The sequence below is a fragment of the Talpa occidentalis genome, unplaced genomic scaffold (assembly GCF_014898055.3).
Source record: "Talpa occidentalis isolate TD23 unplaced genomic scaffold, MPIMG_talOcc4v2.1 talOcc4.7, whole genome shotgun sequence".
NCBI lineage: Eukaryota > Metazoa > Chordata > Mammalia > Eulipotyphla > Talpidae > Talpa > Talpa occidentalis.
Window position 1 is genome coordinate 134,642,061 of NW_023605083.1, and position 20,681 is coordinate 134,662,741.

General features: G+C 66.8%; 1 protein-coding gene across 3 annotated transcripts in view; it reads right to left on the reverse strand.

Annotated features, from left to right (window-relative positions):
* The window catches only part of CYTH1 (cytohesin 1), a 34,065-nt gene extending 13,772 nt beyond the window's left edge, over positions 1-20,293 (reverse strand). Inside the window, exon 1 of one of the 3 annotated variants that reach the window (XM_054688931.1) lies at positions 20,232-20,293. In XM_054688931.1, coding sequence (XP_054544906.1) covers positions 20,232-20,253 — 22 coding nt within the window. In that variant the 5' untranslated portion in view covers positions 20,254-20,293. Of the gene's footprint in view, positions 1-5,014; positions 5,066-7,638; positions 10,203-20,231 lie in introns of those variants that run through there. The other 2 variants (XM_037492022.2, XM_054688932.1) reach the window with 2 other exon arrangements.
* Positions 20,294-20,681: the final 388 nt, after the last annotated feature.

The window sequence follows — 20,681 nt, forward strand, 5'->3', positions numbered from 1 at the left end:
GAGCCCCCACAGGCAGGACCACGAGGGAGGGAAAGAAAACTCAGGCTGGGAGGCGCCGGAAGGGGACCCAGCAGAAAAGGACAAGCTCTTGGAAGGACGCCTGCTCTGTGCCCGGAGTCGGAGGGGACAGAGGCCCCGTGCAGGCCCCCGCCCCGCCCCGCCCGGCACACCCGCCAAAAGCCAGCGTGTCCCGAGGCGCCATCCTCGCGAGGAGCCCACAGCGCAGCTGCACGCGGGAGCAGTCAAGTTGAACCCAAAGCCTCTCTAGGGAGCAGAGAGGGGAGACCCCTGGACAGGCGTCAGCGGAGCACAGGGCTGCAGAGCAGAGGGGGATTCGGAGTCCTCCATGGAAACGAGGGCGACCCAGAGAGAAGCGAGGGTGGCCCGAGAGGCCCGGGGCGGGGGCACGGGGAGGCGAGGCCCGGCCTCAGTCTGGAAGACGCGGCGAGGGCCGAGCAAGGGGACAGCTCAGGGCAGGGCCGGCAAGGCCCCGGCAGCAGGCGCGGGAGGTGTGTCAGGACGCGGGCAGCCGCCTCTACCGGGAGCTCGCGGGAGCCCAAGCTGTAAGCGCATGGGGGCCTTGGAAGGTAAAGATGAAGGAACCCCAAAGTGTGACCAACTATCAAAGATGGCCGGGGGCGAGAGCCGGAGACGGTGATGGACGCGGGGGCCGGGAGAGGGCTGACTGGCCATCAGCAGTCTGAGCACGTCAGACGCGGCTCTGGCCGCACCAGGTCGGCAGCATCCACGAGCGGCGGCTGCCAGGGGCCCGGGCGCAGGCGTGTCCTCTGACACTTGCTTTAAGGACACGCGGAGTTAGCTGCCCCTTCCTTTTTTTTTTTTTTTAAGATTTATTTATTTATTTATACAAGCACTGGGTACAGTCAGAAGCGCGGGAGGGCGAGAGGATTCCCCAGAGCCAGAGCGGGGAGCAGAGCAGGCAGAAGGACCGAAGCACACTGCTGAGGGGAGCAGCGGGCGGCAGGAGAGGTCTGCGCGCCGTGTGGGACCCTCGCCCGGCGACTGGGGATCCAACTGGCGCTGCAGAGGCTGTGGGCAGCTTCGCAGCCCAGCGCTCAACCGCTGCGCCACCGGGGAGGCCCTGCCCCTGCATTTTAAAAACAAGAACTAAAGCTGCTGGTCTCCAGCTACCCAGACAGGCAGGCGTGTGCTCCCGGCCACAGCACATGGCAGCTGCACGGGGCTCAACAAGGCGCCAGCAGTGACCCCCGGCCATGGTCCCAAGGGCACCGCCCACTCCCCTGCTGGCTCACAAATCACCCTGAGATTTTAAAAAGCAGATGCAGGCCCCAAGTCACTCGAGGGCCTCCGCTCGGAGAGGAGGGAATGTCAGAGTCCGCACAAGGGTGTTTTCTGCCAGGTGGGCTCATCGGCACCACAGGGAGGCCCGGCTGTCCACACAGAGACGCCGTCCACCAACAAGGTGCTGGCGTCCCCTTCTCAGACGACGAATCAGATTCTGCTGTGGGGGTGGAGGGGAGTGGGCCCCGGGCCTTGGCAGAGGCATTGGAGGGTATCAGGGCACCAGACCGAGGTCGGGGCCGGGCTCAGACACACTGCAGGCTCTGCAGCCAGAGCCGCCAGGCACCCCAGCCCGGGCTCCCCGCCAGGCACCCTCAGCCCGAGCTCCCCAGGGCTAGGCGGCAGCAGCCCTCTGTGCACAGCGGGCCAGATGGCGGAGCACAAACACCCGCCCCGGCCACGTGCACGGCCACGCTCTGTGCCAGGAGGGCCGAGCCCTCCTCGCTGCGGAGAATGGCGCGGGGTGCAGGCCGCACAAAGGCTGGGGAGCAGCTGCCGCACGGCCAGCTGTAAGAGGGTCCGCCAGCGCTGCCTGCGGAAGCTGCCTTCCCCGTCCGGGGCGTCCAGGGCGGCCCTGGCCTTCCCCTGCAGGTCCCGAAGGAGGGAGAAGATCAAGTGTGGCAGCAACAAGGGGCCATTGTGCTGGGCCTTGCGGGGCACCAGGCGCACCAGGCACGCTTCTATCCTAGCTTTATTCAAATGCTGCTCTGCAGATTTTAACTCAGCAGAAGCCCAGGCGCTCCCTCCGCGCACACAGAGGAATGCTTAAAGGGACAGGCCTCCACGGGGAAACAAGCGTCCGGCCAGGCTCCACGGCTTCTCCCTCCTCGGCAGCCCAGCCAGGGCAGAGGCCCGGGACCCACTGGAAGCTTAAACGCAAAAGCCGTTCTGACAGCAATTTCTGCCCAGCAGGAGCGTGAGAAGCTGCCAGGCGAGAAGGGCTAGCTGCCCGTGTGCACCCTGGGGGACAGGGCATCGTGGATCAGGCAGTGCCGGGCCCCAGGACGACCCTGCCTGTCCCCCAGCCCCCTGCCTGGCCTTACAACACACCACCCCCTCGCTCCCACAGTGACCTCGGGTGCATCCGCCCGGGGCTGTTCCTGAGCACAGCAGGGGACTCTGCCAGAGGAGGCCTCGTCCTGGAAGGCCCGGCCTCTGCCCACCCGCCAGGAGAATGTGCAGACAGGAGAGGACCCTCACAGCCAGGAGGACACGCGGTGTCCAGTCCACGCCGGCCTACCCAGAGGGCCCCGCACAGCAAGGCAAACCCTTTACAGACCTGAGCTCTCCTGTGCCAGGCCCCACACGCTGCCTCGGGGAGCAGCTTGGCACCCTGCAGGACAGGCCCCTGCCCACAGTGGCCCCACTGCTCTGGCCTTATGCACAATGGGGGGGCTGCCCTTGGGGCCAAGGTGGGTGCTCCTGCCCCACCCTGACAGAAGTGCCCACTCGAGGCCTGCAGTGAGCTGGGGACACCAGTTGCTCCCTGGCACTGACTGCCCTGCGCCCTGCGCCGAGGGGATCACCCAGGTCAGACCGTGCAAAGCCTCCAAAATGCCAGAGGGGCCGGCTGTGCAGACACTCCCCAAACTCGATGCCACGCCGAGAGCGGACCCACGGGTCAAAGCGGCACGAGCCAGGACACACGTAAAACAAGGGCATGCCTGGGCAAAAGTACATGGGGAGGCAGCCAGGGGGCCGGACGAGGGAGGGGATGCTGAAGGCTGCCCGTGGCGGCAGGCCCAGGGACCACCGGGACCGGAGGAAGCAGGACGGAGGGTGAGCCAGCACGGGGACGGGGCCGCGACGCTGGCAGCCGCAGCCAGGCGGCTCAGATGCCTCACTCACGCCAGCCCGGTGTGCCGGCCAGACCACAGCCATGTACCCCGGAGGAGGCGGCACCACGGCACACGAGCGCCCCAAGGACACTGCTGAGTCAAAAGGGTCGCGCCTGCAGAGCCCCCCCGGAGGCCCCGGGAGAAGGCAGGGCAGAGGAGCTGGCGGGGCGCCTCCGATGGGCTGTCCGTCCTGTGGGGTGAGGGCACTCTGGAGACGGCTGCCTTGAGGACACGCCTGACCCCTGGACAGCACATGCCAAGCGGCAAATCCGGCCTGCACTGCCCCACGAGTGAAACCAAACAAGCCAGCCCCGGCCACAGCCGTGCCTCCTCAGCCTCCCCCGAGCCCCGCAGTGTCCAGGAGGCCATGGCCTGACGTCAAGAGAGGCGTCCAGCGCCAGGCCTGGCTGGGAGAGGCGAGAGGCGGGCGCACGCACTACCGGCTGGGCAGCACCACCCGGGCGTGGCTGGCCCCAGGACACCCCCAGACTGCGGGGAGCCGCCCAGCATGGACAGGAGACTTTTCTGAGTCAAATGCTGCCCCCACAAATGACGCTTGTCCCCGCCGGGAAGCAGGTGCACCGACGTCTCTTCTGAACACATGCTGCATTTTTAAGGAAATCTTCCCAGCTTGGTCTCAGCCCCATCTGACCACAAGCCTCGCACGCCCGCCCCGGCGGCCCTGACACCTGCGCCGCGGGGAGGAGCCGGGGACCCTGGACGCTGCCCCGCTCTGACCTTGGGCCAGATGCCCACGCGGCCCCAGGGCACCTGCCGGAGCGCCCACGTCCCCGGCCTTGCGGGAGGGAACCCGCAGCCTCCCGACAGACCCGCGCGCGTGGGACGGAGTCTGCGTGACGCTGGCTCGGCCGCCAGCCCGCGGGAAGCAAGGTCGGATTTCAAGGTGGTGAAAAACTAAGTCATAAAATCTCTGCCTGAAAGTCTGACTTAGAAAATGAAGCTGCCAGGGCCCCGGGGCCAGACTCCAGGAGAGCCCGGGAGCCCCGGCTGCGCCCGGCCCCGGGGCAGCCCCGGGAAGAGCAGGGGCCCCCAGGAAGTGTTTTCTGCCTCTGGCCTCCTGGGCCAGGGCACAGTGCTGGGCTCAGGGGCGCCTGGGCACCCCCAGGCCACCAGACAAGCTCCGCCCCATGCTCCCCACGAAGGGGCAGCACCTCCTTTCTCCCAAGTGGGCGGCTCGGGGGGCACCGGCAGCCCAGCCAGCTGCTACCCCAGCCACACTGCCCAGCTGTGCAGCCACACCCCTCTCCCGTCCACACGGGGGGCCATGGGGGGAAGGATGTCCGTTCTCTCCCCCTCAGCCCAGCTCTCCGGAGCCTGGATTCCCCCGTGCGCAGAGCAGCCTCCCCCGGCCACTGGCTGGGATGGACCCAGGACCAAATCAGAGGTGCCATTCCCAGCCCCTCCTCGCCGACTAGTGCCAAGAGGGCTGCCCTGACCCAGGGAGGCTCCCAAAGTCCTTAAGGAGTAAAATCAGAACTTCTGGGGTGCCAGGTGTCGAGAGGGGAAAGGCTCGCCCCCCAGCCCCCCGCTGCTTCCTGCTGTCCGACCGACTGCCAGCCTCACCAGAGCAGGGCCATGAACACGGGTTATTCGCTTGTCACTAAATCACAGGCCTAGAAGAAACCACGCTGATGCCTGAACCTCCATCGGAGGAGCTGGTGGAAAAACCCCAGGAGAGCAGGATGTGCCAGGCTCCCGAGCAGCCGCTGCACCAGCAGCTCTGCAGCGGCCTGGCTGGGCGAGGTGGGCGGGGGGTGGGGGGGGCACAGGCAGAGGCCACGTCCACACCGGGCGCTCCACCCGAGCTCGCACGCATCCACCCGGCCTCTTACCAGGGCGAGTCCCTCTCCTGCGGCCCCAGGCTCCCGGCAGCCCCTGACAACGACGTCAAAGCCAGGCAGGGTGGCGGCTCTCCACGTCAAAGGCCATGGTGGACAGGCAGCGAGCGCCCCCGGTCCCGGCGCCCGGGCACCCCCAGGGCTCCGGTGGCGGCGGGGAGGGCCGCAGCAGGCACAGCATGGGCACCAGCTCTGCCCTGAGCAGCCACCCCCAGAGAAACAGCAGCGGGCTGAAACCTGGCAGAAGGGGAGCCGATCCCGATCTCGGGGAGGGCGGGTGGCGGCCGAGGGGGGGCCGGCTCGGACGGGAGGACCAGCGCGGAGCTGTCGCCAGGCTGACTCTGGAAGCAGCTCAGCGGCGCCTGCAGGCTCCTTTCCATGATTGCAATCACAGCCCCTCCCACCGCCCCCCCTCGCCTCCTGGGGGAGGGGTGCACGGCAGCACTGCCTGCTCACAGGCGGCCCTGCTTGCTCCCCCTTAGAAGCAAAACCCTGACGGCGCCTGGCAGGAGGACCTTAACCCTTGCGTAGCAGCCCTCCCCTCCCAGCGCCGGCACCTGCAGAGCACGGCTCCCCTCAGCCTGGCCCGGCCGCAGCGGGCAGTGACGCGGACCAGGCGCCCCGACATCCCCTCTGCTTCCCGCCCCCCCCACCCTGGGCTGGCCCCAGGCTCCACGTGGGAAGCTCCAGCTTGCCTCCCACTCGCCAGCCTGTGCTAGCGCTGGCTCTGCGCTCTGGCAACGGTGCTTCCTCACATTCCAGTACATTCCGGCTAGGAGGCTGATCTTGGGGACGGTGCCGTAAGGGGCTGGGACAGGAAGCATCACCCTCCCTCCTCAGGGAGCACCACGGTCACCTGGGCACAGCGAGGCACACGGGCCTGGGGCCCAGTCCAGGGCTCGGGGGCACAGGCCCCGGTTGGCCAGAACCGAGAGGACTGGAGCTGGTCTGCAGACCACTGAGAGCCTCCTCTGCTGCCCAGCGAGGGCAGGCACCAGGACTCCACAGCACAAGCCCAGCGAGGGAGGGGAGAGGCCGGGGGCCGGCGACCGAAGGGGGCCTGCGTGCACCCCAGCACCTCCGCTGGGTGCGGCAGCACGCGAGGTGTGACCAGCCAGTCTCCAGAGAGGGCCGGGGTCCCTGGGTGCACTGCCCCAGGTGAAGGCAAAGGACCTGACCCCCCCCACCCTTGCCGACTCCTTGAGTCCTTCCCTCAGAAAGTGCCTGGCACAGCAGCCAGCGCCCCACACTGAGGGCGACGTGGGGGCTCCCCATCACCCTGCTGGGTTGCCGGACCTGGCCCGGCCCCCCGCCTCTCAAGAAACAGCCGTGCGAGCAACAACTCTATTTTCACGTGAACATGGCAGCATTCTTGGAGAAGAACCACGCGGAGTCCACACAAGAGACGCTAAGTCATTCATGAAACCTTTGGTTGAAACCACAAGAAGAGGCAGTTTTCAACAAAAACGTGGACAGGAGTCCCCAGTCACCACTCTCAGGGCCGGGGGCAGCATTCCCGACACCCCCGCCTGGCCCTGCGGCCCGTCCAGGCCAGCTGACACACACGCCCTCCCCGGGATTGGGGCGCCAGGGGGAGGCCACCTGGCCGCCACCTAAAGCTCGGCCTGAAGGTGCCCACGCGTCTGACCGCAGCGCCCAGGCCCCAGTGGACACAAGGCAGGCGCGGAGGGCTGCCACGGGCCTTGCTGGGCAAAGCCGCGCTGGTCTCTGAGAAGCCGGGCCCGGGAGCCGCTACGGCTCCACAGGCTGCGCTGGGGCTCAGGCTCCGGCTGGCCAGAGGCGTCTGCTGCTGGCTTGGGCTCTGAAGGCGCAGCGGGCCCTCCTCCGCGGCATGAGCCGGGCTGGGAGGGCCAGGAGGGGTGAGGCGGGCAGGGGCACAGAGGCAGCGGCGCCCACGTCATGGCCAGTACAGGCCAGGCCCAGCTGGCCCAGTGCCCAGCAGCATGCCCCCCGCCCTCTCCAGGACGCCGGTGACCCAGAGCCCTCAGCCCCTACGGGCACCTCACCGCCCCTCCGCACCCACACGTGTGGCCACAGCCCCACGGCCTGGGCCGTGCCCCCACCCAGCCGAGCTGTGGAAGCCGTTTGCAGCGACCAGGTGGGCGGCCTGGGGCCCACGTCTGTGGTGCCGGTCACCACGCCCGCCCTGAAGTCCGTCTGATGCTCAACTCAGGCCCTGCGGGACAGCCGCGGTACACAGGCGGTTTGGTCCCAGCCCAGAAACTGCCCCGGGGCCACGGCCCCAGGTGCTTCCCGGGCCCCTCTGACTCGGACAGCCGCAGAAGCAGCCGCCCCGTCGTCCCTGGGGTGGAGGCGGCGCGGGGCTTCACCCGACACCAGAGGAAGCTCCGCCTTGGCCGTGTGCACGCCCGGAAAGGGCTTCCTTCCCCGGAGCCCACCCTCACCCCCAGCCTCCCCACGCGGGTTTTGTGCTGCAGCAACCCCGCTCCCGGTCGGCTGCCACCGGCCGGACTAGAGGCGGGACTGGGTGGGCACGCAAGGCTCCCCGGTTTCTCCGGGGCCGCCTGCTTCCCAGAGGCCGCTGAACAGCCTGGCAGGTTTGGCAAGAGCGGCTCCGGGTGGGGCCAGGGACTCACCCTCCTGCTCCTCCTCCACTCTGAGGACCATTTTCCTGTCGCGGCAGGACCCCGGGCGGCTGGCCTGGGTCTTCAGAGAGTCTGAACAGCCTCCCGGCAGGCAGGGCTGACGGGGCCAAAAGTACCTGCGGCTTCTGGCCCGACAGCTCAGAGCGGCTTCCTGAACCCCCTGAACCAGGGCTCGTCCCGGCCAATCGGCCCCAGCCGGGCCGCGTCAGGCAGGCTGGGCCTCCGCCCAGTTCCTCAGGTCGGGCTCCAGCAGCTTCAGAGGCGGGACCCGCCTCCCCCTCCGGGAAGCAGCTGCTGCGTGTGTGTCTAGTGGCTACGTGTCCGCCCTCTCCACGCTCCGAGGCTTTCTCAGAAAGGAAGCTCAGAGCGGGGCCCTCACGGCAGAGCAGTCCCGGCCCGGCCCGGTGACGGGCTCTTAGTCACCACGCCCCTCCGCCGGCTCACTGCAGGCAGGGGCGGGTCTGAGACCAGGCAGGGGGTGGTTGGAGTTCAACGTCACCCTGTTCTCTCTTCTAGAGTTTTGCACCAAACTGCTCTCCCGGCACACCCTTGTCACGCCCGCTCGCGTCACGGCCCATAGCAGGAAGAGCGGCGGAGCCTGCGCCCCGCCCAGCAGCCACTGACACCAGGGTTTCCATGCGATCCCCCCTCAAAACACCTCCTGGCCCCTGTCTCACGGGGGCTGTCAAACTCCTACGAGGGGTGCAGGTGAGTCTTCCCTCCCACGTGACGCTGGCCAAGGGGGCCCACCGAGGCCTTCTGCGCCTTCCCCTGTCCCTCCTCCCCCTTTCCAGTCCTCGTTTTTGGAATTTCTACTGGACAGGGAAGCTCCACAGCGGAGTCTTCAAGTTTTCTTCTCTTTTTGCTCCTTCCTTTCAACTTCTTTTGAGCTGCTTTCTAGAAAATATTGACAATGGGCTGAACGCTGGTGTCTTCCTAAAATTCGTATGTTGAAATCCTAACCAGACGGTGAGTAAAGCTTTGGGAGGTGATGAGGTCGCGAGGGTGGAGCCTGGCAACGGGGCCAGGGCCCGAGCTGCCTCCTGCGTGGGAGGCACAGCCCACTGTGACCTGGGAGAGCCCCACAGAGACCCCGCCCGCTGTCACCCTGGCCTTGGGCTTCCGGCCTCCAGAAAGTAAGGAACCAATGTCTGCTGCGTGGGCCACTTCGTGACAGGAGCCTGAGCTGACCGTGACAATTCTCTAGTTTCTCTTCCAACCTTCCTACCAAATGTTTTCTTTCTGTGGTTTGTGGTTCGCAACGACTCCCTCTTACCTCTGACTGCTCCTTCCTGACAGCACCCTGTTCTTGTTTCATGGATATAAAACCCGAGACTCTTAAGTCTTCTTCTGTTTCTCCCACGACCTTCCCTCGCATCTCTGTCTCCCCTTTGCTTTACTGTCTCGCTGCTGTTCCGGGTTCCTCGTAAGCGTCCAGTGAGCACGGCTGGTTCTCCACACACAGGAGTGAGGCGCTAAAGCCCCAGCACAGACTAGTAAACTGTCGCCCGGGTCCAGAGTACAGCAAGGGTCCCCGACGGCCCACGGCTGCGGACCTCAGGCCCTTGCTTGCCCGCGAGGGTGAGACAGCCCGGTGCTGGCCGGGGGCCGATCCACAGAGCAGAAGCGGACTCGGAGCCCGAAGCAGCCCACACGGACTGGAGGGCAGCAGGGATGGGGCTGCGTGGACGGCGGGCAGCAGGGGCCTCGCGAACACCAGGAAAGACGAACAGGGAGGTCACGGCGCTTTCCCAGGCTGGAAACCACCTAAACTGCCAGATTTATTCCTAGTCGTCGTCGTCCACTCCTGTGACGTGTCGGTGAAAACAACCAGCCACGGCTACAGGGGTCGACGAGGGTGAAGGGCTCGGACGTGACGGGAGGGACAGCCGACAGCCAGGGGAGAGACGTCCTGGCAGGCCCGGAGACGAAATCCAAACAGAAGGATTAGGGGAGATGAACAGGCCGACCAGAGCCAGACCTCCACGGCCTTCCCTGGGAGACCTCCAGAGAATGAGCCGCGCCCAGGCCGGGCAAGCAGAGCGCAGGGTGGGGGAGTCCCAGGTCGGCTGCCTGGAAGCGGGTGGAGGCCACTCAGCCACCAGCAACCCCCTGGACACGCATCGCCCACGTGTGCCCGGCCAGCGCGTCAACCGCGGGCAGAGGGCAACACCACGGACCAGGCAAGGCCACGGTCGCACCGCAGCTGCTCGTGACTTCGGCTGCTATTTCCAGACATGAAATCTCCAGCCCTCACCAAGGGCGAAAGCAGTTGCCCTTGTGGTGTCAAAGCCAAGCCTGTCTGAGGCCAAGCTCTCTGACAACGGGCACGGCGCAGGAGGAGCACACGGGGGTGGGGGGAACACCCCGGGGAGCATGGTGAAGGGGAGCACTGTGGGGGGGGGCATCGCAGGGAGAGCACAATAAAGGGCGATAGGCTGAGGCCGGGCTGCCTTGGTACAGATCCACTCCTCCCTCTTTCTGCTTCCCGCTCCCCCCGACCCTCTCATCACACTGCACCCCCATGGGACGGGCACCTGTCCGTCCTCTGGCGGGCAGGGAGATGCTGGTGAGGGCGGCGGGCGCAGGCCAGGCCCCGGGCCCCCCTGTGGGGCAGGCGGCCTCGGCAGGGCACAAACCTGCCAGAAAACTGCAACAGCCTGTTTGTGACAGGGCTTCTCTTCAAGACGCTCTCACACCACCGTTCAGATGCTGCTTTCCCTGAAGAGTTAATTCTCGTCCAGCCCCAAAAATACCCGCGCAGACCCCACAGGACGCTGCACTGCAGAGAGCCTGCCGGACAGGAGGGCTCCCCGTGTCTGTGTCGTCCCCCACGTGCCCAGAAAGAGGGGGCGTGTGCTGGGGGCACAGAGCCACACCCCCCAGAGACCGCCGCCTCCTCTTCCCCTCGGCGGGCGTGGGGACCCCGCAGGCTGAGTGGCCAGCGAGGGTCGGGCGGCGGCAGCCTGGCAACCTCGCTCTCGCAGGCCGTCCCAGGCCGGGCGATCAGGGGCCACGTGGACGGCGGGCGACTCAGCCCTGCGATGCTGACAGGACCAGATTCCCCGACCTCAAATTAAGCTAAATTATGCTTAACTCCCGCCATCTAAGTCATCGAGGATGCACGTCTCTGGCCCTTCGCAACCTCTCATTACCCCCCTAGCGGGTCTGGAAAGGCCCCTGCGCGGTGCCCAGGTCAGCTTCCCGCGGCCCCTCTGCGCCCTGTCGGGGGGAGGACGGGCGGCAGGAACCGGAGGGCAGGGGCGGGTCCAGGGGGCGGGCGCAGGGCGGGGTGGGGGGGGCAGCTGCCCACTCACAGGAACTGGAACTTCCCCATTTTCACGTGGAGCTGTCACCCTGATTTTAAGGAAGCACCAGATGGTGATTTTTTTTTTTTTTACTGCAAAATACCCTTTTTTTTTCCAATTAGGTTGTGACTACTTTAAGTTTTGTTATTTTTTTAAAAATCAGGTAAAAATGGTTTTACTTTTTTAAAAACCCAGACTTCTTTTTTGATTGATACCAAATGAAAATATACTTAAAACACCCTGACACTGATTTGCACATTGTACTCACGTGAAACAAAAGCTCTCGAAGAGCCGCTTTGAGCTCGGGGACGCACGCCGGCCACTCCTCTCCCAGAGGCTGACCCGGGAGAAAGGGAAACATGTCCCCCCCAAGGCTGGCCCACGCACCAGGACGAGGGTCCATCCAGGGACCCCACCCACGCAGGCGAGAGGGCTGGAGCCAGGCCCCCCCAGGGAGCACAGCGGGGGGGGGGGGTGGTCTTAACCAGCGTAAACTCCCTGGGCAGCAAGCAGGTGGGGAGTGGGCACAGGCAGGGGAGTGGGCACAGAGCCCCTTTCAGGGGCCTGGAAATGCTGGGCCTGTCCATGCAGGGTCTTCTGGGGCACAGGCCTGCCAATTCCTCGCCCCACACACTTCAACTGGACACCGATCACTGCGTAAGATCCACACCTGATGAGGCCACGTTTTACCCAGCCACAAGAAGGGGGCCCTTGGGGCCGTCAGCAAGCAGACGCCGCCACCCCAGGCCCTGCTGGAGGTCCCTGAGCCCCCCCAGTGTCTGTGCAAGGCGGCCACCAGCACGTGTGGCCCTCCCTCTGCACACAAAAGCACCTCAGCCCTGTCAGTCCAGCACCCAGTTGGGGTGAGGTCTAGCTTCCGAGAGTCTTCAGCCCGGCCGGGCGCCGACGTCTCTAAGCTGCCGCATCGGCCGCAAGGGGAAGCGGGAACGCCGGTCGGACACCAGCAAGTGCCCGCGGACACAAGCTCTGAGGACTCCATGCCCGATGGTCCAGAGAGGCCAGGCCCTCTCCAGACGGCCCAGTGGGCGCTGCTCACACCCACCCGTGGCCAGAACAGCCCAGTGGACTGTGTTCCACAAACCCTGCCGAGCGGGTGACTGGAGTGACCCCTCTTCACCCCGCTGAAAGGCCCTGAAGGTCAGCACTCCCCTGCCCACCAAGAGGGGACGGAGGAAGCGCCCCAGTACAGCCAGCCAGCACGGAGTGGGGTGAATCAACACCGGCCCCCCGGCACCCCACACACGGCGGTGAGCCAAGGGGACGCACCGGAAAGCCACTTCAGAGTAAGACGGTCAACTCGCCGAGCCAGTGCTCCCACAAATCAGAAACGGAGACAAAGATCTACCAGTGGTGTGACCGGGTCATCTGTGGCAAGAACAGACTAGAAACTTCAAAATGACCAGCCGGGGAAGCCCACCACTCCAGATGTCCAGGAGGCCCCTGCTGACTGTTGGCTCCCACAGGCCCAGGAGCACCAGCCTGGCCCCTGGTACAGACCCAGCCGGCTCGGCCCGGCACCCCATGGCAGTGGGTACCCCGGGCTGAGGCCCCACGGAGGCTGAGCTAGTGTGCAAACCTTGGGGCTCCTGCCGGGGAGCACCCGCGTGCTTTGGTCCGCAGGCAAAGCCCACCTCACCTCTGGGTCCCCCTCATCCTGGGTCCTCTAGGAAGGTGGGGTGCTTGCTCCCCAACAAATGCCACCAAAATATGGCCAGGCACAAACACGCTAACAGCAGGGAGGACTGCTTTTAAAAATATCCCTCAGAACGACTAGACTCGCTTCTAAGCCTCTCTGCTTAATCCCAAAGTTTAAAAGTATTTTAAACCCCTTCATTACCCTACGTCTTCCACAAAGGGCTGGAGCAGGTGAACGCGCTGGAATGCACACCGGTGTTCCCGGGCTGGTGGGGGCTTGCCACGCTCTCCCCTGCACATTCACGGAGGCTGGAAGCTTCCCACGATAGCTTTGCAGTCTGCCCGGCAGCTGGCGTGAGGGGGACACTGGCCATGCAAGCGGCCGCCCCCGGGGCTCGACCCCAGGCCACGCCTCTGAGACCAGGGAGGATGGGGTGGGCCAGCGCCTTCCCTGCTGCTGCCCAGGGGCTCCTGGCCAGGCCCACGGGCCAGCGACCAGCCACGCCGACAGGAGGGGGGGTGTCTTCTGGAAGGGACAAAACAGGACCACAGACCACAGGCGCCGGGGGAATCGGGGGGCAGGTGACCCTGGCAAAGGTAACAGAGGCATAAAACATGCCCCAGCTTGGTTATTTTTTGCTGCTTTGATCTGCTCAGCCTCTTCTGAAACCCCCTCCCGGAGAGCTGGACGGTCCAGGGCATAACTGCCTCCACCAGGGGATGAGGGCGAGGCCGGAGCCCAGTACTAGCCACCCCTCCGCACAGCCCTGGACGCGTGGGCCTCCACCTTGGAAATGAGGGGCCCTCCTGCCAGCCAACGGTACAGGGGGCGGCCCCTCCTCCATCCGTTCCTGGCTCTGCCCTGGGGTCCGGGCTCATCGGGCCGCAGGGAGGCCCCCAAGAAAATGCTTCTAAGAAGTGGCCTCACGGCTCTGCAGAGGCCCCGGCAGGAGCCGCGCACCCTCGTCCTGAGGGGCTCGAGGCTGGCCCGGGACGGGTAGCACCACCGCCGAGGCCCCCAGGGCCACCAAGTGCCCATCACGTCACAAACTCGACGCAGACACGGCCCTCTCGGGGGGACTGTCCCCTCTCTCGCGTGTCTTCACCTGACCCCTCTTCCAAAGAGCCAGTTTTTTCTTTTCAGCTTAACAAAGAATGCACTTCACCAGCTTAAAATGCTTTTGTGAAGATTCCACACAGAAAACGCTCCTGGAGCCAGAGCAAGGGAGTCTGCACCAGCCCCTCGTCGGCTCAGGTCCACCCGAACGTGGCCGGGACCAGCCAGCGCCTCCTCACTGCCCGTCCAGAAGGCGGGAGGGGGTGCGTCCTCCTGTGCCTTCCCAACTCACCAGCCCCTGCGCCCCCCACCCCAGGCCACGGGGGGCTGATTTCTGTGTTGGACACGGATCTTCACCCCAGGAGTGGAAAGGCCCGCCTGGTCTCCCCGACACCCGCGCCGGGTCACAGCGCAAAGGGGACGAGGCACAGACGGGGTCCAAGCTGCCCGGGCAGGCCCTCGCACGGGGCATCTGGACCCGGGGCGGGCCCGGTGTGACCGCCAGGGCCCCGCAATGCAGGAGGGGTTTGGGGAGGTGGCGCGGGCCAGAGCCGGGGCTGCCGGTGGCCTCCGAAGGCAAGGGCCGCCCCCCCGGCAGCCTCAGAGAGGAACAGCCTGCTCTCGTCTTGGCTTCAGCCCAGTGAGGCCAGTTCCCCACGAGTGACCCCACCGTGAGACAAATCTGCGGTGCTTCAGACACTGAGCCCGTGGTCACTGGCACAGGAAACTCGCCCTGGGGGCCAGGCCCGTCTGCGGCGCTGAGGGCGTGTCCCGAACAGGCGGGCGGAAGCGCCATCTGCCAGCACGTCGGGGTTTTCCTGCTCGTCTAATCACAGACACGATCAGCTGCGGCTGCGAGCCTCTGGGGACACAAGACACGCACACACCGACCCCCGGAGCCTCCCAGAGCCGGGTCCACCCCGCATCAACCACGGAGGCGCCGCTGGCCCCGCACGCACCTCTCCAGACCAGAGCCCTGGTCTTCATCTGAACGTCCCTTCCTGAAGCTCTGCACGAAGCCTGACTGCCCCTCGCCTCCCGGCAGGCCGGCCACCAGCCCCACCGGCGCGGCCCCGCCAGCCGCAGCCCCAGCCCACGGCCGCCTCGGATGAGAGCCACGGCAGCGAGGAAGGGGCTGCTCGACCTGCACCCCAGCCCAGGGAGGGGGATGGGGCGGGAGCGGGGGCCCCTCCCGCAGGGCTGAAAGCGCAAGAATCAGCTAAAAACCAGAAGGGCCTCTCAGGCGCAGCACGAGGGAACCGTGTTCCGGGAAGCGGAGAAAGGAAGAGACGCGGCTTCGGCGGAGGCGGCTGGGGGCGCCCGGCCCGGCAGCAGCTGCGTGTGAAGCCAGACAAAGGACACACACGCTCCCTCTCACCCCAGCTCCAGGGCCACCTGAGGTCACTGCGCGGTGACTTCCGAACATCTGCAGGCCGACACCCCCAAGTTAAAGTCTCCCTGCCAGGCACCTCCTTCCAGCTACTGCCCCCCGAAGTCCAGTGAAAGAGCATTACCCCAAAAGTCTCCTCTGCAGACAGACCCTCCCTACCTAGCCCACCGACAGTGCTGCCCCGACAGGACCCCACAGGCCCTGCTCGGTCAGGGTGGGCGGTCACCCACACCCCCAAGGCACCGCCACTCGTGTGGGTAGTGTCTCAAGTCCCAGCTGCCCAAAGGGTCCGCTCCAGGGGCCAGGCTGCAAGCACCTTAGTGTGTCCTCCACTAGACGCCAATCTGGGCGCCCCCAGTCTGGAAACTCCCCGAGCGTCCCCCAAGACAGAAGCCTGGAGGCACGTGAGACCCAGCCCCGTGATCTCCCTCCAGTGCTTAGTTCCCCCACCCTGGACCAGCTCCCCAGCTGTGCTCCCCTCCCTCCTCGTCGCAGTCCTGGACCCCCCCAGGCTGCCTACCAGGCGCAGCCCCACCTGCCGCGGCCTGGAGCGCCATGTGCCTCCACACATGGCCTCGCACGTTTCCTTTGCCTCAACTGTTGTTTCTCTGCCACGGTCACCCACTTGGCCACCGACTCGTCTTTCCAAAGCCAGCTCAAGGGCCAGCTGTCCGTGGACGTGCCTCTGCTCCACCCGCGCGCCCCCAGCTCCAGGCGGGCCTCCCAGAGACCTGAGCCCGTCCGACCCGCCTGCCCTGACACGGCCTTCCCGGCTGGCGTACCCCTCCCTCTAGACCACAGCTGGGCTGCGGGTGCAATCGGCCAGCACTCGCTCCCGGGAGCCCCAGTAGGAGGGCACAGCCGAAGGGGCACGTGCTGGCCCCATCGTGGTGACCAGCAAGGGTGACTACCCCGGGGTGCCCGCGTGAAGGCACACACCAAGTGAAAACAGGCAAAGACAGGCCGGGAGGGCACCGAGGGCTGCGGGGCACCCAGCGCCAGTCCGCGGGACGTGCAGCCACACCGGCCCGGGCGCAGACGGGGGACAGAAAGCCCCGCGTCCGCCTGCAGCGCGTGTCAGTCCTCTCACAGAGAAGCCAGCGAGGTCAGCAGCAGTTTCAGAGGACGTGGGACTCATGTCTCAGGTGTTTCCAAATAACCCTCCCCTCCTCCACGCCGGCTGCTGCAACCCACGCCAGGCGGCGGTGACCGGGGGCACCCGGAGCTGGGCCAAGCCACGCTGGGCACGCCCTGCAGGGTGCGCCTCGGCCGCCCCTGATGTCCTTCCCGAGAGGCCGAGTCAGGTGGACACTCGGGCATGCAGCCCCGCCCCCGTGGCCCCAGCCCCGTCCCGGTGGCGGGCGGCCCGCCCTTCGCGCCAACTGGCCCCGAGAGCACGGAACACGGGAAGGGCAGCTGGACAAGGCGGGACTGGGTGCCCACGCTGTGACTCCTGAGACCCCACAGACCATTCCGCGACCCGACACTGGGCCAGCAAGTGGGGGCGCGTTTTCATCCACATTTTTGGATCAGGCCCCGGACGGCGGGTGGGGCGAGGGGTCTTCCCTCGCAGGGAAAAGGGAAGGGAAGAGACGCCGCCAGTGGGCAGACTCTGACGCGGCCTCTGGCAGCTCCCCTGACAACACCCGCGGGTGACGACACCCTGGCTTGACCCTGGCTTGACGGCGCCGCTCGGCCGTGTGAAGAAGCCCTCGGCGCGCGCGGGGCAGCGGAGGGAGAAGGACGTTTTCCGACCCGGCTGCAATCAGCACTTTCAGTGAGTCTCGGCTGTGGTGCCCGAAGTTCCCCCACTCCCCCGGGGCCCCCCGCGTCGCCCCACAATGCAGGAGCAGGGTGAGTGGGAACGAGCTTCAGAAAGCAAATGGCCCCACCCGCCGAGAATGCCAGGAACGCCTGTACCCTGCACACGTGAAAGCCGCCCCGGGAGCCCCACCTTAAAGACCACGGAATGAGTAATTACGGAACCTCGTGTTCCAGACTTTCTAAGAAAGGCCGACTGCTTCATGGAGCTGCGTCCTCGCGACAGAGGCAAACCATTCCGTGCGGCGCGGCCGGGGACCAGGGAGTCGCCACACCACAGGAACCAGGAGCACGGCCGGCCGTCGGCGAGCCCGCTCCCCTGGGGACGGAGACGAGCCTGGCTCGCTCGGGGCTGACCGGCCACCTGGACATGGGCTCGACCCGGCCCCCGCAGCGGCCGAGGTCCTGGCTCGCAGGCCCCACGCTGGCCCTGGAGGCACCAAGAGGCAAGGCCAGCCTCCCTGAACTTGACGGCCCCTGCAGCTGGGTGCCAGCGCCCCACGTATCCCATGCTGTGGTGGGGGACACGGATGCCCCGAGTCAGGCCTGGCCGCCCCGTGCCAGACCAGGCAGGAGCTGACAAAGAGCAAGAGCGGGAGGAGCTGCGCTGGTGGAACCCGGGCCTCAGCGGGCTCGGAACCCACGCTCCAGCCACGGTCGCCTTGTGGGAGCTGGATGAGGGCGAGCCTGCCGTCCCCACCCGTGCCGAGACACAGGCGAGGGCACAGGCAACCTCAGCCCCGGCGGCGCAGCTCACAACTGAGCAAAGCTAAGGATCCTCCAAAACTGCATGCCCACGGCGACGGCGACCGCGTCAGCGGCAGAAAACAGGTTCAAAAGCACGGTCAAGTTCAAAGCCACCAAAGGAGCACAGCACGAGGCTTCTCTTGGGCCCCCAGCACCTCTGCACGTGAGAACAGCCACTGGCGGCCAGGAAGGCCCGGGGTCGTGCGGGAGGCCCGGGGCCCTGGAGTCCCGGCGAGCTCACGGTGCTTAGCAAGAAGCTGAGGGGTAAAGGCCGAGCAGTCACGAGCAATGAAACACCTGTCTTAGCAGGTCGGGTAAGCTGGCAGAGAATTACTGACTCCACTTTACTGAAAGAAAAATAGGCGCCCAAGTGGTTTCTGCTCAGCCTTCCCGCACCTGCTCGCCTCACCACACCAGGCGCAGAGGTTGGGAAGCGCACGGGGCCTGTCCAGCGAGTTAGCAGCCTTGGCACCAGCACCCGGGCAAGGCAGGCAAGCCCGTGGGAGACGGCCCCTGCCCAGCGGGGCACCTGCTGGGCGCACACAGGGTGGGCACGCCGTCCAGGACGCCCCTGTGTTCGCTTTCAAAATTCTCTCTAATTGAGAGGCTAAGAGGCCTTCTGTTTCCTCGGCATATGCGAGATTGTGCCAACGGCTGTTTTATACCAAAGGGGCAACTGGCAAACCACGGTCCACTTCTCCAAAGAAACAGGTCAGACACGAGGTGGGAGCCTGGCTGGGAGAGGCGTATTCTCTGTTCCCGAGCCAGGCACCACGTTCTTTTAAATTGTGGAACCTGAACAGCTCTCTCCTCTCGAGGTAAACGTGCTACAAAAGCCCCGTGAGAAGTGGACAGCCGACTCAGGCGAGTGGGAATCCCGTCCTCTGCGGCCATCCCACGCCACGGGGACTTGCCGTGAGGTCAACAGGGTGGGTGGGGGACCTCAACTCAGCCTCTTTGGTTCCTTCAAAATAAAAAGAAAATGACTTTTCTTAAATGTCTAAAGGGGAACAAAATTCTCATCTTCAGGCGCGTCAGCAGCGGCCCTCAACGTCCACCTCCCAGCCCCAGAGCCCGCACGGCCAGAGGGGAGTTCCCACGGCAGGAATGAGGTCACAAGCCACGAGGCCGGGCGACGCAGGTGCAGTGTCATCACCAGATCCCAATGAGGCGCAGAGGTCAGGCAGGAAGAGGACGCTGCCAGCCCTGAGGGCTCTGGGGCTGCAGGAGCTGGGAAAGACACAGGGCGGGCACAGAGAGGGGTGCGGCCCCCCAGACACCCTGCTCTCCAGCCCCCAGACCGACTCTGGCCTCGCGAAGGACACAACCCCAACAGACAGGTGTTGTTTTGAGCCCGAGCTGGTGCTAATCTGTTAGAGTCGCGACAGGAAGCGGCACACCCTGCTTTCATGCCCCACTTCCAAGTTCAATTTGTGTCACGCCTGGTGGCAAAGCAGCCATTGTGCTCAGGCAGCCAGCCCGGCAGCTTCCTGTCTCAACCGTCAGGGGCCGGCAAGCACCAAGTCCGCGCGGGCTGGCCGGGGGTCCAGCCGAGGCGGTCACAGGAGGCAAACTGGGGTTCCTCATGGGTGGCCACAGAGAGAAGTCTGGAGGGGCCGAAAAATCCCCTGGGGCCAGCTGGGGGGGACTTTTCCATCGCAACAGAAAAGCCACACACTCCTTGCTTGCTCTCACCCAGGGCTGGTCACCAGCCCCGCAGGTGCATGGGCTTTGCCCAGGAGGGTCTTGAGGGCAGCAGGCCCACCCGCCGCCCAGGAACAGTCGTGATCACAACCACGGCTCTTCCCCAGCGGCGGCTCTTCCCAGACAGTAAACAAAACCAGGGCGCTGGTCTCCGCAGGTGACCACAGCCCCACCCAGCTCCTTCCCTGGGTGTGTGGAGTCCGGCAACGGGCCGGCAGGCTGGGTCAGCAACGGACCCCGAGGAGCCGGCTCAGCTCTCGTCTACCCCCTGCCTGCATCGTCCCTGAGAATAAAAGGGGGACACCTGAGAGAAACATGTCAAACCGCCTTTGGCCACCCCTGCAACTTCCAGCTCTTGGCAGCAGGCGCTCCCCACTAGGGATGAAGTTTTTGTCAACTTGCTGGTGGCAGCGCCCCGCGGGTGGCCTGTGCGGAGGGAGGCGCCCCGGGGCTCCCCGCACCTGCAGGCGCCCCCGCCGCTCCTCTGGGGATGGGCGGGGGCCTCGGTCAGCGTGGGGGGGGGGTCGGGGCGGCCCACCTGGCGGGTCACCTGGCGGGTCACCTGGCGGGTCACCTGGGCGGCCCACCTGGGCGGGTGGCGGGCGCTGGGCCGCAGGGGCCGGGCGGGCCGGGCGCTCCGCCGGCGGAACAAAGACCGGGCCGGGCCGCGCCACTCGCCGGGACCCGCGGCCGGCGCCGGCGGCAGACGGAGAGCCGAGCCCGACGCCCGGCGGCCCGCGGGGCCGGCGCCCCCGAGAGCCCGCCCGCGCCCCCCCGGCCCGGCCCGGCCCGGCCCGGCCCGCCCGGCCCGCCCCGGCCGGGCCCCCGAGGCCGGTCCCGAGCCCGGCGCCCCGGCCGCAGCCCCGCCGACCGGCCCGGGAAGCGCGCCGCGGGCACTGACCGTGGCTGTCGTCCTCCTCCATGGCGCCGGCTCCGCTCGGCCTCGCGTCCCGCCGCGCTCGCCTCCACCGGCCCGAGCCCCGCCCCCGGCGCGCCGCCGCCGGCCCCGCGCCTCCCGCGGGGCGCCCGCCCGCCGCCCGCGCGCTCCCCGCCCGCCGCCGCCCCCCGCCGCGCCCGCCGCGCCCGCCCGCCGCGCCCCGCCCCGAGCCAGGCCCCGCCCCGGGGCGCGCCTGCGCACGCGCGTCCTCGGAGGCCCGCCCCGAGCTGAGGCCCCGCCCCGGGGCGCGCCTGCGCACGCGCGTCCTCGGAGGCCCGCCCCGAGCTGAGGCCCCGCCCCGGGGCGCGCCTGCGCACGCGCGTCCACGGAGGCCCGCCCCGAGCTGAGGCCCGCCCCGGGGCGCGCCTGCGCACGCGCGCACGAGAGCGCCCGCCCCCGAGCCCAGGGCGCGCC